We start from the raw sequence: 12,666 nt of genomic DNA, 5'->3' as shown, positions 1-12,666 counted from the left end.
CCTCTTGTTTATTTCAGCTTCTAGCAGCTGCCAGCAGCCCTCATAGATGTGTCTGTCTCCATCCTCTGTCTTCCTCTTCTCCCTGTGCATCACTCTGTCTATTGTGGCCTTTGTCTGACTCATAAGTGGGTAGGTTTAGTGCCTCAGTAATATAATAAAAGAAACCACCTATTTCCAAATACGATCACATCCAAACAGGACTCAACAGATAATTGGAAGGGATACAATTCAATACATAACTTTTCAAAATTCATGCTCTAGCTTCTTCTGATGTGCATAACTATATTTACCCTAGCACATCCCCCCAAATCTCATTTAATATTATCTAGATCAAACATGGGTATATTTTGTATATCCTAGGGCAAAATTTCTCTCCATCTGTGGGCTATGAAACCTGTAGTACAAATTGCCTGCTTTCAACGTGTAATGGTACAGGCCAGGCACAGGTAGACATTTCCATTTAGAAAGGGGGAGGGCACAAGTACTAAAATTTGGCAAAACAAATCTCATTAGTTTTCAAAGCTTGAAAATAATCCTTTGTTTTCTAGGCAAAGCCTCAAAAATATTTTAAAATAAAGTGTTATTCCTAGCTGTAAGAACAACAAAAGGCTAAAATCTAAGCCACTTCACTCCTACCTTACTATGTTGTATAACTCACACAACAGAGTTCTAGATACTAGGGGACCTCAAAAAATGGATGGAAAATGGAATTAAACAACAGAATTTTCCACGAATTTCTTGAAGTCCCTTATTAATGCTCTTCCTTCTAACAGACTGGAGAGTTAGCAAGCCTAGCTTTTCCAGCTCTGCGAGGGGATGTTTTGCAGATAGTCTACCGTGATGGTTCTGTACCTGAATGACGTTTGTGTTCATGTTTAAAACAGCGTCCGTCGTTTCACGTTATTAACGAAGTAGAGTTATGTAGTGGATGTAATTTTCTTAAAAACACCTATGCCATCGTGGGTTACAGATTTGATGGGTAGCCTGTAGTTTAAACCTTCCAGCTGCTCAGAAGGAGAAAGGTGAGGCTGTCTGCTCTCATAAAGATTTGCACCCCAAGAAATTCAGAGCGACCATTCCTTCTGTCTGAATGTCATGGGTGGCAATGAACTTGGGTTGGCTTGGCTTCTAGCTGCTTGCTCCTCCATGCACCAGAGGGCCTTTCGTAGGTGGCAGTGAAAACTTGAAAATAAATTTAAGAATTTAATGTCTCTGGCTTCCAAGATTACAATTTTAAATACAGCTCCCTCCACCTGCCCTCCCTCCCCCCAAGCTTACTTTTTCCAGTCTCCCAGGTTCCATATCCTGTTCTTGAGCTGTCATAGAAATCTGTTTAGGAATCAGTTGCTATAATTGATCTGGAAATGACTTTGTATCCATTATACTTTAATCTTGATAGGGAGGTAAGAGAGTTTAAGTGAAAAACAATTTTTTCATGATTAATTAGACTTCACAGGAGATCTGCACAGCTACCTGGAATGAAGATGACTGACATGTCTATTTTGACACTAGACTTTTTCTGTGCTCTAGAGCTATTTAGCCCACCGCCTCCTGTGGCTGTTTTACATTTAAACATAACTCCTTACTGTTGTTGATTCGGTCTCATGACAACCCTGTGGTTCATAATGGACCGGCCCTAGATTTCCAAGGATGTAATCTTCAGGGTAGGGCCTGCCATATCATCCTCCTGCAGTGCAGCTGGTGGGTTTGAACACCTAACCCTTTAGTTAGCAGCTGATTTTATGACCACCACACCACCAGAGGTCCTACTTTGAGATGAATTATGATTAAATAGGGATATCGGTTGCTAGGGGTCAGCAGAAAACAAGACGACCCTGGACAAGATGAAATAACCCAGTGACTGCAACAAGGGGCTCAACAGCCATGGTGAGGATGGCTCAGGACGGGTGGTGTTTCACTCTGTTGTGCCTGGTGTCCCTGGGAGTGGGAAACGGACTCCACAGCCTGCAGCGATAGCAACGTAATGAAATACAATTCTAAATGTCAGTGTCTCTGCCCCTGTCCTCTTTCCAGTATCAGGAGCCACATGCAACTAGTGACTACTGAAGAGTGAATCATTTTTGTTTCCTTCTTTTCCTTGACGGTGTCTCCTGCCTTTGAACAGTCTTAGCTACTGTATTCTCTGTTATTTAAGGAAGCCTACCCTAGTTATTAAAAATACTGCCAGAATTTCTCAAACTTTTACTTTAAATATCTGAGATTTGGTCTACATTGTGGGTATTTTAAGCACGGGTGAGGAGTTCTCAACAATTTGTGTTGCGGTTGTGCTAATGGAGAACTTTTGACAACAGAAAGGGAATAAAGCAGTGGTTTGGGGCTTAGAACAGGGGTGTGTCTTTGCTCAGCTCAGACTGAGCAGGGACATCTGGGAGCAGAATGGGGGTACTCAGTGAGTGGTAGTCTTTATGAACCTGCCATTGTGTAAGTCTTAGTGAGCGAGAAAACTGTAGGGGAACCTTTTAGAAGAATTAGATAATAAATTTGTGGTTAACATACAGGAAAGGTTGGTTAGGCTAAAAATTTACACAGTCAGAAATATTCTTGATATTTATTAGACCTGCCAAATACTAAGTGCACTCATTTTCACTCCATCCCCCCACCCTCCAAAACTCTGGCTTTTACTGATAGGAATTAAATGTTCTTAGTAATTGGGTTTTTAAACATTATTATATCATCTTAATAATAATAATAATGTTTTAACAAGATATAGGCCTTTCTTGCTGATGAAAATGTGTTTAATTAATTGAATTTATGGCAACAGAAATAGTATTGGAATTTTTTATAATGTTTAGATTATCAGACAGCTCTCCTAAGTTTCTAAATGATCAAAGAGCCAGTTTTCCCTTTTGAGTATATTGTCTTCACTTGTGGTTCAGTAATCAGCCCATGAGATGCAAGGCAGCAGGACAAGGCAGTGCTGTCTATTTTGTATTCACTTCTCATGGGGTAGTTGCAGGAACACAGTGATACCAGCAATTATATTGTGTGAGTTCAGAGATGACGGTGGAAGCAGAGGCTTAGCTGCATGGCAAACTGTTAGTACTGACTACAGAAAAAACATTAGGTTTGGATTTTGATACTTTGAATTTGTATAGAGCTTAAAAAATTGCACAACAAAGAATTGCTGCCTTCATTCCACTTAGTGCTTGAGTATGTGTATATACATTCTTAAAGTTTATCCCCATTCACTTTATATTATTTCAAAAACAAAATGTTTTTTGTATTATCTTGTATATGTTTAACTGGGCCACAAAAGTGGGTTTCTTTCATTAAGATTGATAGACTGAAGATGTAAGAATGAATTGTAAACACAAAGTAAAAATTGCTTCAAGTTTTTTTTTCTCCAAGAAGAAAGACTATGTTGTTTGGTGACAGCCAGGGGCTGCCTGAGCATTTTGGCTGTATTCCGAGTTCTGCCACTGACTCACTCTGTGTTTTTTGGCAAGTAACTGGTTCTCCCTGAAACAAGTTCTTGATTCTTTACTTCTCTATTTGTAAAGTTAGTATAATAATATTGTACTGCCCTCAGCTGGGTTGTGTAATGATTTCTTGCGTTAGAACTTTCCAGCATAAAAATAGTGCTTTTGAAAATACCTATTTCTAAACTATTGTCTATTCATGAGGTAAGTATGTTAGACTGTTTAAGATGCAATGCAAAATAAACCCTCACTCTACTGTTCAAAACATAGCCAAGATTTTTATCCTGATGAGTTTTTAGTTTTTACAACCTTTTAAGGGCTGTGTCTTGTAAAATGTGAATGATCATCGTATTCACTTTTTTTAGTGTCAAAAAAAGGAAGAATTTATTGAAAGGATTCAAGGATTAGATTTTGATACAAAAGCAGCAGTTGCCGCACATATTCAAGAGGTAACCTGTATACAACTTTTATATACTTTTTATTTTTATTAAGGATGTGGTGTCTATCTCCCAAAATGTTTGAAGTCATAGGATACCTCAAAATGCACTCAGTGTTGTGGAGTCCATACTGGTAGAACTGCCCCATGTGGGTTTTCAAGACTGTCTTTCTCCCAAAGAGCCATTGGTGGTTTCGAACTGCTGACCTGCAGATCGTAGCCTAATACATAACTGCTACACCACCAGGGAAGAACAAGTCATGACTAAATAGAAATGATCCTCTTGACAGATTGCACCATCACTTTAGAGATAGTGTCTTGAATGAGTCATGCTTTGTATGGCACAGAGCAGATGTAACTGCAGATTTGCTGTTAGCCTGGAACTGTAGGGATGTAGGGAGAAGGTATTTGAGGAGTGAAGTATGTGTTAACACAGGATGACACTTACAGTAAATTAAAAAGTGGAAAGTGGAACACTGCCTGCAATTCAAAGCTGTAGTGCAGTATTATTTTCTTTTGAATGGATCAACTAACAGAATTTCATGATATTAATTGAACTATAAATACATTCATGTTTTTGAATGTTCATACAGAAATTTAAATCTGTGTGATAATTGAAATTAATATATTTGCTAAGATTGGTTTCAAAAGTGGTATTTTCTCCATTTGACTTTGGGCATTTAATCTTGAGTAAAAAGAAAACTAAGAAAAATGCAAAAAGGCCTTTTATATAGCGGAATTGTGTAGTGTTTAGCCTTTTTTCTAGTTAGAAGACTGTGTTCTGACACAGTAAACATTAGTATCTGACCAGATAGGCAGGAGCCTCGAGAAGTTCATGGAACAATTGAATTAAAAGACCATAGGATTTTCCCACAAACTTTTTGGAACCTCCTGGCAGAGTTTTTATTGGTGGAGCGCCTTCCCTCTCTGTGCGTGTGTGTTTTAGGGCTTCGATCTGGTTCAGGGCACACAAAGGGAAACTGGTGTAGGCCTGAATTTTTAAAATCTGAGTGATCCAGAATGCTTTCTGGAATGGGGAAAGATACAGGGTGTGAAGCCTGAGAATGAGAGGTGTAATGAGTCCTTTCAGGAGTCTGGTGCTTGACTCTGGACTCATTGGATGGTGGCCCAGCCCACCGAGAGCATCTTTGAGCTGGGCACCATTGTTTTTCATTCCGTGGACTGAGATACCTGGCTGCTTGCTGTACAGAGAGAAAACAGCCTTTCTTTTTAAGTGGGAGCAGGAAATTAAGTCTCTAGCAAGCCTTTGACCAGTAACTCTTGCCATTCCTTACTAATGTTTGATTCACCTACATTTTAAAAATTAAGGTCCATTGCAATGTTGCTTTAGCGGTCATGAGTGAACCAGACTGAACTGGTTTGAATCGCTGATTTGGCTATGCTAGTTTTGTGGTTTATTTCATTCTGAAGAAATGCTAAATATTGTTAATTAATATATTTCCCACCACTCTTTGAATTGCTTATTTTTGATCACTGTGAAAGAAAAAAAATATAAGAGTAATGGTGAGAAATGGAAAGTAAGAAATATTTCACTTGTATAACTTCTCCATTCTTGTAAAAATCGTTTCAGTGAAAATTCTTTTCTCTATTTACTTTTGAATTCAAGCACAAATTAATTTAAATGGATATTTTATATGGACTGTTGACGGGGAAGATGCAGAGTTTTTCTTTTGTAGATTATCTGAATGTTCTCTAAGAAATCAAATGTATTGAGAATGATAAAAGATTGGTTGGTTTTGTAAATGCAGCTGTCAGGCATATCCATGTGACTTTCCTTTAGAATAGAATGCCTTGAATTAAATATTTTTTATTGACTGGAAAATGTCAATTCATTTAAAAATTATATTTTGTGAAAAATCATTTTAGTATTTTCATCATTAATTCCAGATGTTTTTAGTGGTCATATTTGGGGTTCATGTTATTATACTGAAAAAAGTTATTAAGTGTTAACTCTTTTTGTTGTTTTATTTTTTTTGCTTTTTTTTTTTTTAGTCGTTTTATTGGGGGCTCGTACAACTCTTATCACAATCCATACATCCATCCATTGTGTCAAGCACATTTGTACATTTGTTGCCATCATCATTCTCAAAACATTTGCTTTTTGCTTGAGCCCTTGGTATCAGCTCATTTATTGCCCCTCCCTCCCTGCTCCCCCTTTTTGTTTGCTTTTCTAAAGGTAACACATAATCAGGAAAATGTGTTCGATTTACAATGGATGGAAGTGACTGATATGGCCCAGGAAGACATGGAACCACTCTTGAAAAATATGGCATTGCATCTAAAGAGACTTATAAATGAGAGAGATGAACACTCAGAGGTTTGTAAATTTCTTTCAGTATATGTGAAAACCTGCTTTTCAAAGACAATAGTGGTTTGAGAGCTTTTCTTGATGAATTGAAGTATTCTGTTTCTTAAGAAACAAGTAATACAATGCTTTGCCTCTTTTTTTTTGTAGAACACAAAACCAGAAAGGAACTATGAAAGTCTTAAATTGGTAGCTTTAAAATAATGCTATTAGATTTTTTTTCTCCTTTCATTTTTCTTTGAAATATTATTCTGACTTTTTTTTCCTGAGTGTTTTTCAAGTCATCTGCACAGCTCTGGCAAGAGTTCAGAAGTGTGAAGCTGAAAATATAGTTGATGTAAGTGGAAAAACCATTGCCTTCAAGCGTAAGAATTTGCTTAAGGTTAATTTCTTAGTTTTATTGCCACATTTTAAGAGAAGAAAAGTAAGTGTTAATAAAAGGAGAATAACAGATGTTCTGAATAAAATTTCCTACAAAAGGTCTCAAATTTTTGTGATCCATATATTGAGGTGTGATTTTTTAAAAAGAATTATTAATAAGCTCATTTGCACAGTTAACTTGCTGTTTCAAAAAGAATCAAGTTGCACCGTTTCCGTGTGCTCTCTGAAAGCTGTGTATAATTGTAGCGGAGTCTAGACTTCAGTGCATTTGGTGGTGGTGAGTAATATTTTCTTACTGACAGACCCAAAGGGCCCTAGCATTGAAGGGGATGTATAGCTCTGATCAGTTATTCTATTTATACAGGGAGGCAGTTTTGAGCTTACTACTAGAGAATTTTTTTGATTACTCTTGGGACCAAGGAAAGCTTACATAGAGAAATTTATAAAGAAAAATTTTTTTTCTGAACCAAACTTTAATGTCTCTGAAGAAACAATGTGAAATCTATTCTTTTCTGATGGAAATTTCTAGTTCTTTAGGTATTAAAAAAGTAGGAAATACAGGAAATAAGTAAATATTTTAAAGCATCCAGTTAAAAATAATAGGGCAGAAGGGGAAGATGGTAAATAGAAAAACGTCTCTCCAATGGTTTGAGTTTCCCAGAAAGCAAAATCTGTAGTCAACAGTTTTGTGTTTTCACCTCTCAGAGATTCTGCAGCTAGGTGAGGCTGGCATCTGTATCTATGACAACCCCACAGGATCTTCTTACAGAATCAAAGCCTCTCTTTTAATTTATTACCCCTGATAGGGACTTAGTACCAAGTATGCAAGGTAAGTGCAGAATAGTACTTAAGTACTAATCTTACTAATCAATGAATAGTTTCACATTTGGAGAGGGAGGGGAGGGAGACACTTAAAATATTCACTAGATTAGTTAAAAAAAAAAAAGCAAGCCCTGTTTTGTTTTTTACCTCATATACCCTATCTTGTTTGTATGCTAGTGTCTTTTCACTGCGTTCGCCATCTTGTAGAACCTAGCTTTTATTACAAGTCATACCGAGACGTTAATGAGCACAGCTCTCTGTCATCCCTGTCGGGAGGGAGAAGAGGGAAGCCGGTGAAGACTTGCAGCCTTGGAAACCTGACAGCAGTGAGGCTGCTTTGTTCCGTTTGTGATCTTTGCTGCTGATGAGAGGTTTTGTGCTATCATTTTATTACAATTTTAAATTAAATATTCACAGTGACCCCCACTAGATCAATGGAGAGGCGTAAGCTCAAAGAAGTAACGTGCTGGGTCTGAAGCTAATGCTTGTGCCCCTCTTGACCTAGGTCTTTGGTTATACTGAGTACATCTTTGATTCTTTTTAAAATAATGAACTTTGAACGTAAATTTCAAAAAGGAACTCAACTGCCATCGAGTCGATTCCAACTTGTAGTGACACTGCAGGACAGAGAACTGCCCTGTGGCTTTCCGACACTGACTCTGCAGGTGTCGAGAGCCTGGTCTTCCTCCTGTGCAACAGGGAGTAGCTAGCTGATGGCTTTGACTTGCTGACCTTGCTGTTATGTTAGCCTGTGCAACCACTGTGCCACCTGGACTCCAGAAGTGGAATTATTAGGTCACATGAATGTTTGTCTTAGTAGCAGTTTAACTTTTTGTGTTCATTCTTTAGTATATATGAGGAAGCTTTAAAATGTTCTTCGAATTCTTAACCTGGCAGGGGAGACACCATGATCAGGAAGGTGGTTTTCCCAGGGTGAAGCTTATCCATTGCACTCCGGAGGTGCTGACCCCTGCGATTTCCCCAAATGTGGGAAACTCAACTGCATAATTTGTGGTAGTGGGGTCTGCGTTCGCGCTCTCCCCTTAAAAAAAATGTTCTTGGAAAAATTGAATGAAAATATTAGTGGCTCCCTCTGCCCCGCCCCCCCGCCAGCTATCATGATCCCAGTTCTACCTTCCAAATACCAGAAGTTATACACTGATACAGATAAGATCTGGAAACACAGGGAATCCAGGACAGATAAACCCCTCAGGACCAATAATGAGAGTAGCAATACCAGGGGAGAAGGGAAGGTGGGGGAGATCTACATATAACCCCCTCCCTGGGGGACGGACAAGAGAAGAGTAGGTGGAGGGAGACATCGGACAGTGTAAGACATGAAAAAATAATTTATAAATTATCAAGGGTTCAGGAGGGAGGAGAGGAGAGGAGGGGGAGCGGAGAAAATGAGCTGATTTCAAGGACTCGAGTAGAAAAAATGTTTTGAGGAGGATGATGGCAACAGATACACAAATGTGCTTGACACAACGGATGTATGTATGGATTGTGATAAGAGTTGTATGAGCCCCCAATACAATGATTTACAAAAACAAAGAATGTATCTGGTTTGTTTAAAAAGTGCCCTATTACTTGCCAGAGAAAAATATGAGCTAGCATAAAATCAAATGCTAATTAGCATGTTAAGCAAATGTTCTATTAAGTATTTATTGTGTGCTGGTTTCAGTGCGCAGTAGTGAAGTGAAGCAGAACAGGCTGTCCTAGTGAAGGTGAGGCTGTGTGTCCGGTCCCAGTGGTACAGTGGGCGTCGGGGGTGAAGAACACAAGACGGGTGCTTAAGCAGTGGGGTGGAACTAGACGTGGCCAGTTCAAGGAATGGATGTTGCTGCTGGAGGACAACTGCACAGCCCTGCTGCCTTGTAATTGATTTGTGATCACATATCTCATAAGGTGATTGTTTTAGCATTGCAATAGTTCTACTAGAAACAGCGCCCCCTCAAAAAAAAAAATCCAGAATGAACTTGGTGCCTGTGGAGTGGATTCCGGTGCATGACTACACCGGCCGTGTCGAGTAGAACAGCATCCACCGGATGTTCAGTGACCAGAAACGCAGTTGGCCAGTGGTGGTCTGGTGTGCTTCGAGAGAACACTTGATGACTTCAGTCAAAGCTGAGGAGGGGCGAAGAAATGAACTCGGTTAAAATGTTATTCTTGGGTGTATTACCTTGTAGTTTATGTGTCAGAAATAACTTTGCAAAGAATATATTAAGTCATTGTGAAAACAAAGACATGCACATCTTTAAAAAACTAATTATATTTGCTTCTCTGATAAAAAGGAAAGAACAAGCTGTCCTAATGGTAAGAAACTGAGTGTTTAAAACTTAGGGGACGTGTTTCTAGTGGCTGCTGTATCTCAAGTGATTGTGAAGTGAGATTGATAGCTGGAAAACTGTTAAGTGCCTAAAAATATATCTAGATGATAATGATCACTGCTCAACATGCATGTGGATATTTCATGAGTGGGAAGGCTTCTAAGTAATATATTTTATACAGCATATTTGTAAAGGTTTATGTGTTAGCTGAATGATGATGTGTTTATATATAAACAGTTGACCATATCATGTGTAAAGCTCTAAAAGTTAGCCTAAATATTTTATTTTAATTTCTCATTAGATTTACTTATACGAGGGGATTGCAAAAAAGTTTGTGGGGAAAATGGTACTAAAAAGGGATTACTTTTTTTTAGCAAACTTTTTGAAAACCCCTTGCTCCCCTATTTAGGCATCTGTCATATCAGCTGTGTGTGTGCATGTGTGTATATGGTAATACAGCGAAAGGTTTGCCATGTTTACATGTAAGATTCAGTAGCATTACCGTATTCACTGTTACAGTATCTCTTAATTGACTAAATGCTTGGGAAAAGTTTTGGTCTGATATAGTAGGAAATAACAGAAATATTGTAGCCAAGAGCTAATAGGAGTGATGTTTAAGGCAGATGTATGTTTGTGGTAGGCTGAGTAGACTGGAAATAGGGAGGAAAGAAAGCGAGCCTGGAAGTGAGCGAGACTGCCCACTGTTAGAGTAATGAGCGTAGGCAGCAAGGAAGGCCTACAGTCAAGAAGAAGAAAAGACACGTAGAAAGCACGCTCGAGCATAATTAGGACAGTGAGAAAATGCACAGATGAGAATCGATTGAAGGACAAGGCGTCTGGGCTGCTGTGGAGCATGGTGAGAATACTGACAGACTTGGGGTAGACACACACTGTGACAGCATGAAGTGAGTGGTGTGTCTGGACACAGAAGCTACTCTTCAAGGACACTGAGAAAGGAAAAGAGCTAAAGGGGAATGTGATTTTTTTTTTCAAGATAGGAAAAAAATTTAGTGGGAGAAAGGCTAATCGGAAGGAAGAAATGAAAATGTTAGGTTAGAAACTAAATGTACATTGGAAGCAAATGGATAAGAATAGCGAAGTTACTGGCAGGTGGTTTGCTGCTTTGGCAAATTGGAGGAGACCTTGTTTGACTCGAGTGAGGGTGGCAGTTTCTGTTCGATGCTTGCAGTAAATGGCTTCGTAGGACATTTACAAGGAAACCGAGAAGGTTTCAATAAAAGGATGATGGCAATGGAAAGAGCTTAATTGAGTATGGATAGCAAAAAATTTAAATTTTTCATGGGATGGGAGAACAGAATAAAAAAGAAATCGTGGCTTTTATCCTGAATCACTGCGTGAAAAATAATCATGCCAGAGTCACCACACACATGCACACGCGCACACACACACCCACAGTATAAGGCTATGTAATAATTGTCTTTCAGAAGAGAAATAAACATGATTTAGTTTTGGAACCATATTTGAATTTTAAATCTGGCACTCTCATTAGTCATGTAATGTTTACTTAATAATCTGCTTGAATCTTCTGTTTTGTCTAAAACAGACTCACTATCTATCTCTAATGTAGATATAGTACTCGATGAAATTGGGTTGAAAAATTCTTTAGCTGGGAGGTCCTTAACAGAATGGCATGGCAGTGTAAATCCAAGTTAAGAGTGACATTTAAAGGACTGTTTGTTGTTCCAAGCTAAGAACTCCAGTCATCAGGGAAAGTTTCCTGGGGGAAAACGGAGAGAGATTGAGCAATGGAAGGTCCAGGCATGGGAAATAGACTCCACAGGTACCTTGGCATGGATGTGACAGGAGGAAGTGTGGCACAAGAAGGGAGTTGGTACTTATTCTGGAGAAAGGTTTTTTTCAGTGCGTGTGGAGCGAGTAGAGGTGGAGTTGTTCCGAGAACAGGAATTGCTGGGAGTCCAGTTCTGTGGCTATCAGCATGAACACTGAAGTCTCTGAAACAGTTGCAGACAAGAAAATACGGCAGGCCTTGTTAGGATTGCTGAAATACATACTAAGGATAAGAAATAGTCTGGCAGATGGTTTTAAAAGAACAGTGAAGACAGTAAAATAGTGGGTGATGAGTTGGTTTTGAGCACAAGGATGTAGCTCCCAATGTTGTAACTCCATCTGCAGTAATAGGACATTTGAAATTGGTGTAGAAGACAGTTCCTGTTTGCCTGAGGGATTTGAAATAAAAACAGAAACTAGTATGGAATAAGAATTTACCAATAAAACAAAGGGAAATTAGGTGAATTGAGGATTATCACTGGGTAAAGTACATAACTGGTTTAAATAACTCTTAAAGTTCGAAGGGAGAAGAGGTTTGAGCTCCCTGGAGAGTCTGAAAAAAGAATAAAGGAAACCAATTGCAGGAGGTTTAAGGTGGGAAGCACATTGGAGCGGTTTTGTAAGATAGCAGTCGAGAGATTAGCCTGCACTTGGAGCATGTTATTAACTAGTCATGTGATCATGGGCAAACTAAATCTGTGACTTGTTACCCTTACCTGCAGAATTAAACAATTGGACTAAATACCTCCTGACGTCCCTGTGGTATTCTTATTTACAGTGCTGATGGGATACTGTTCAATTAGGCAGTGATGGAAAAGAAGTATTTCTGAACTGCCCAGTGTAGTAGCCAATAGCAACATATGGCTGTTGAGCACTTAAAATGTGGCTAGTGAGAATAGGAAATTTTTAACTGTTCAAAATGAAATATTCACTTGTGCTACTGGATATGATATCGGACAGCACAGTTTTAGGCAAATTGCTCTTGCTTAAGTAGCCTTGGGTTATTTTCTTTTTCTGTTTCAAGTTTTTTATATCTTTCCAATCTGATGTAGTGATTATTGTGTTTAAAAACTTGCGAGTGGAAATATTAAATGTGTTCTAGTGTTACATTTTAAGCTCATC

At 38.6% G+C, this 12,666-nt stretch overlaps 1 protein-coding gene and 1 non-coding gene across 5 annotated transcripts in view; both read left to right on the top strand.

Moving 5' to 3' along the window:
- CCDC88A (coiled-coil domain containing 88A) overlaps positions 1-12,666 on the top strand; it is a 128,822-nt gene that overhangs the window by 50,425 nt on the left and 65,731 nt on the right. For 3 of the 4 annotated variants that reach the window (XM_075535648.1, XM_075535646.1, XM_075535645.1), the window contains exons 6-7: positions 3,806-3,894; positions 6,079-6,214. In XM_075535648.1, coding sequence (XP_075391763.1) covers positions 3,806-3,894; positions 6,079-6,214 — 225 coding nt within the window. The remainder of the gene's footprint in view (positions 1-3,805; positions 3,895-6,078; positions 6,215-12,666) is intronic. The other variant, XM_075535647.1, reaches the window with a different exon arrangement.
- On the top strand, positions 8,288-8,450 carry LOC142431248 (U1 spliceosomal RNA). The gene has a single exon (XR_012780783.1). It is a non-coding gene; the product is annotated as a U1 spliceosomal RNA (small nuclear RNA).

This window comes from Tenrec ecaudatus, chromosome 17 (assembly GCF_050624435.1).
Source record: "Tenrec ecaudatus isolate mTenEca1 chromosome 17, mTenEca1.hap1, whole genome shotgun sequence".
Classification (NCBI taxonomy): Eukaryota; Metazoa; Chordata; class Mammalia; order Afrosoricida; family Tenrecidae; genus Tenrec; species Tenrec ecaudatus.
The sequence above is the reverse complement of the archived record's forward strand: the minus strand, read 5'-3'. Positions and strand labels throughout refer to the sequence as shown.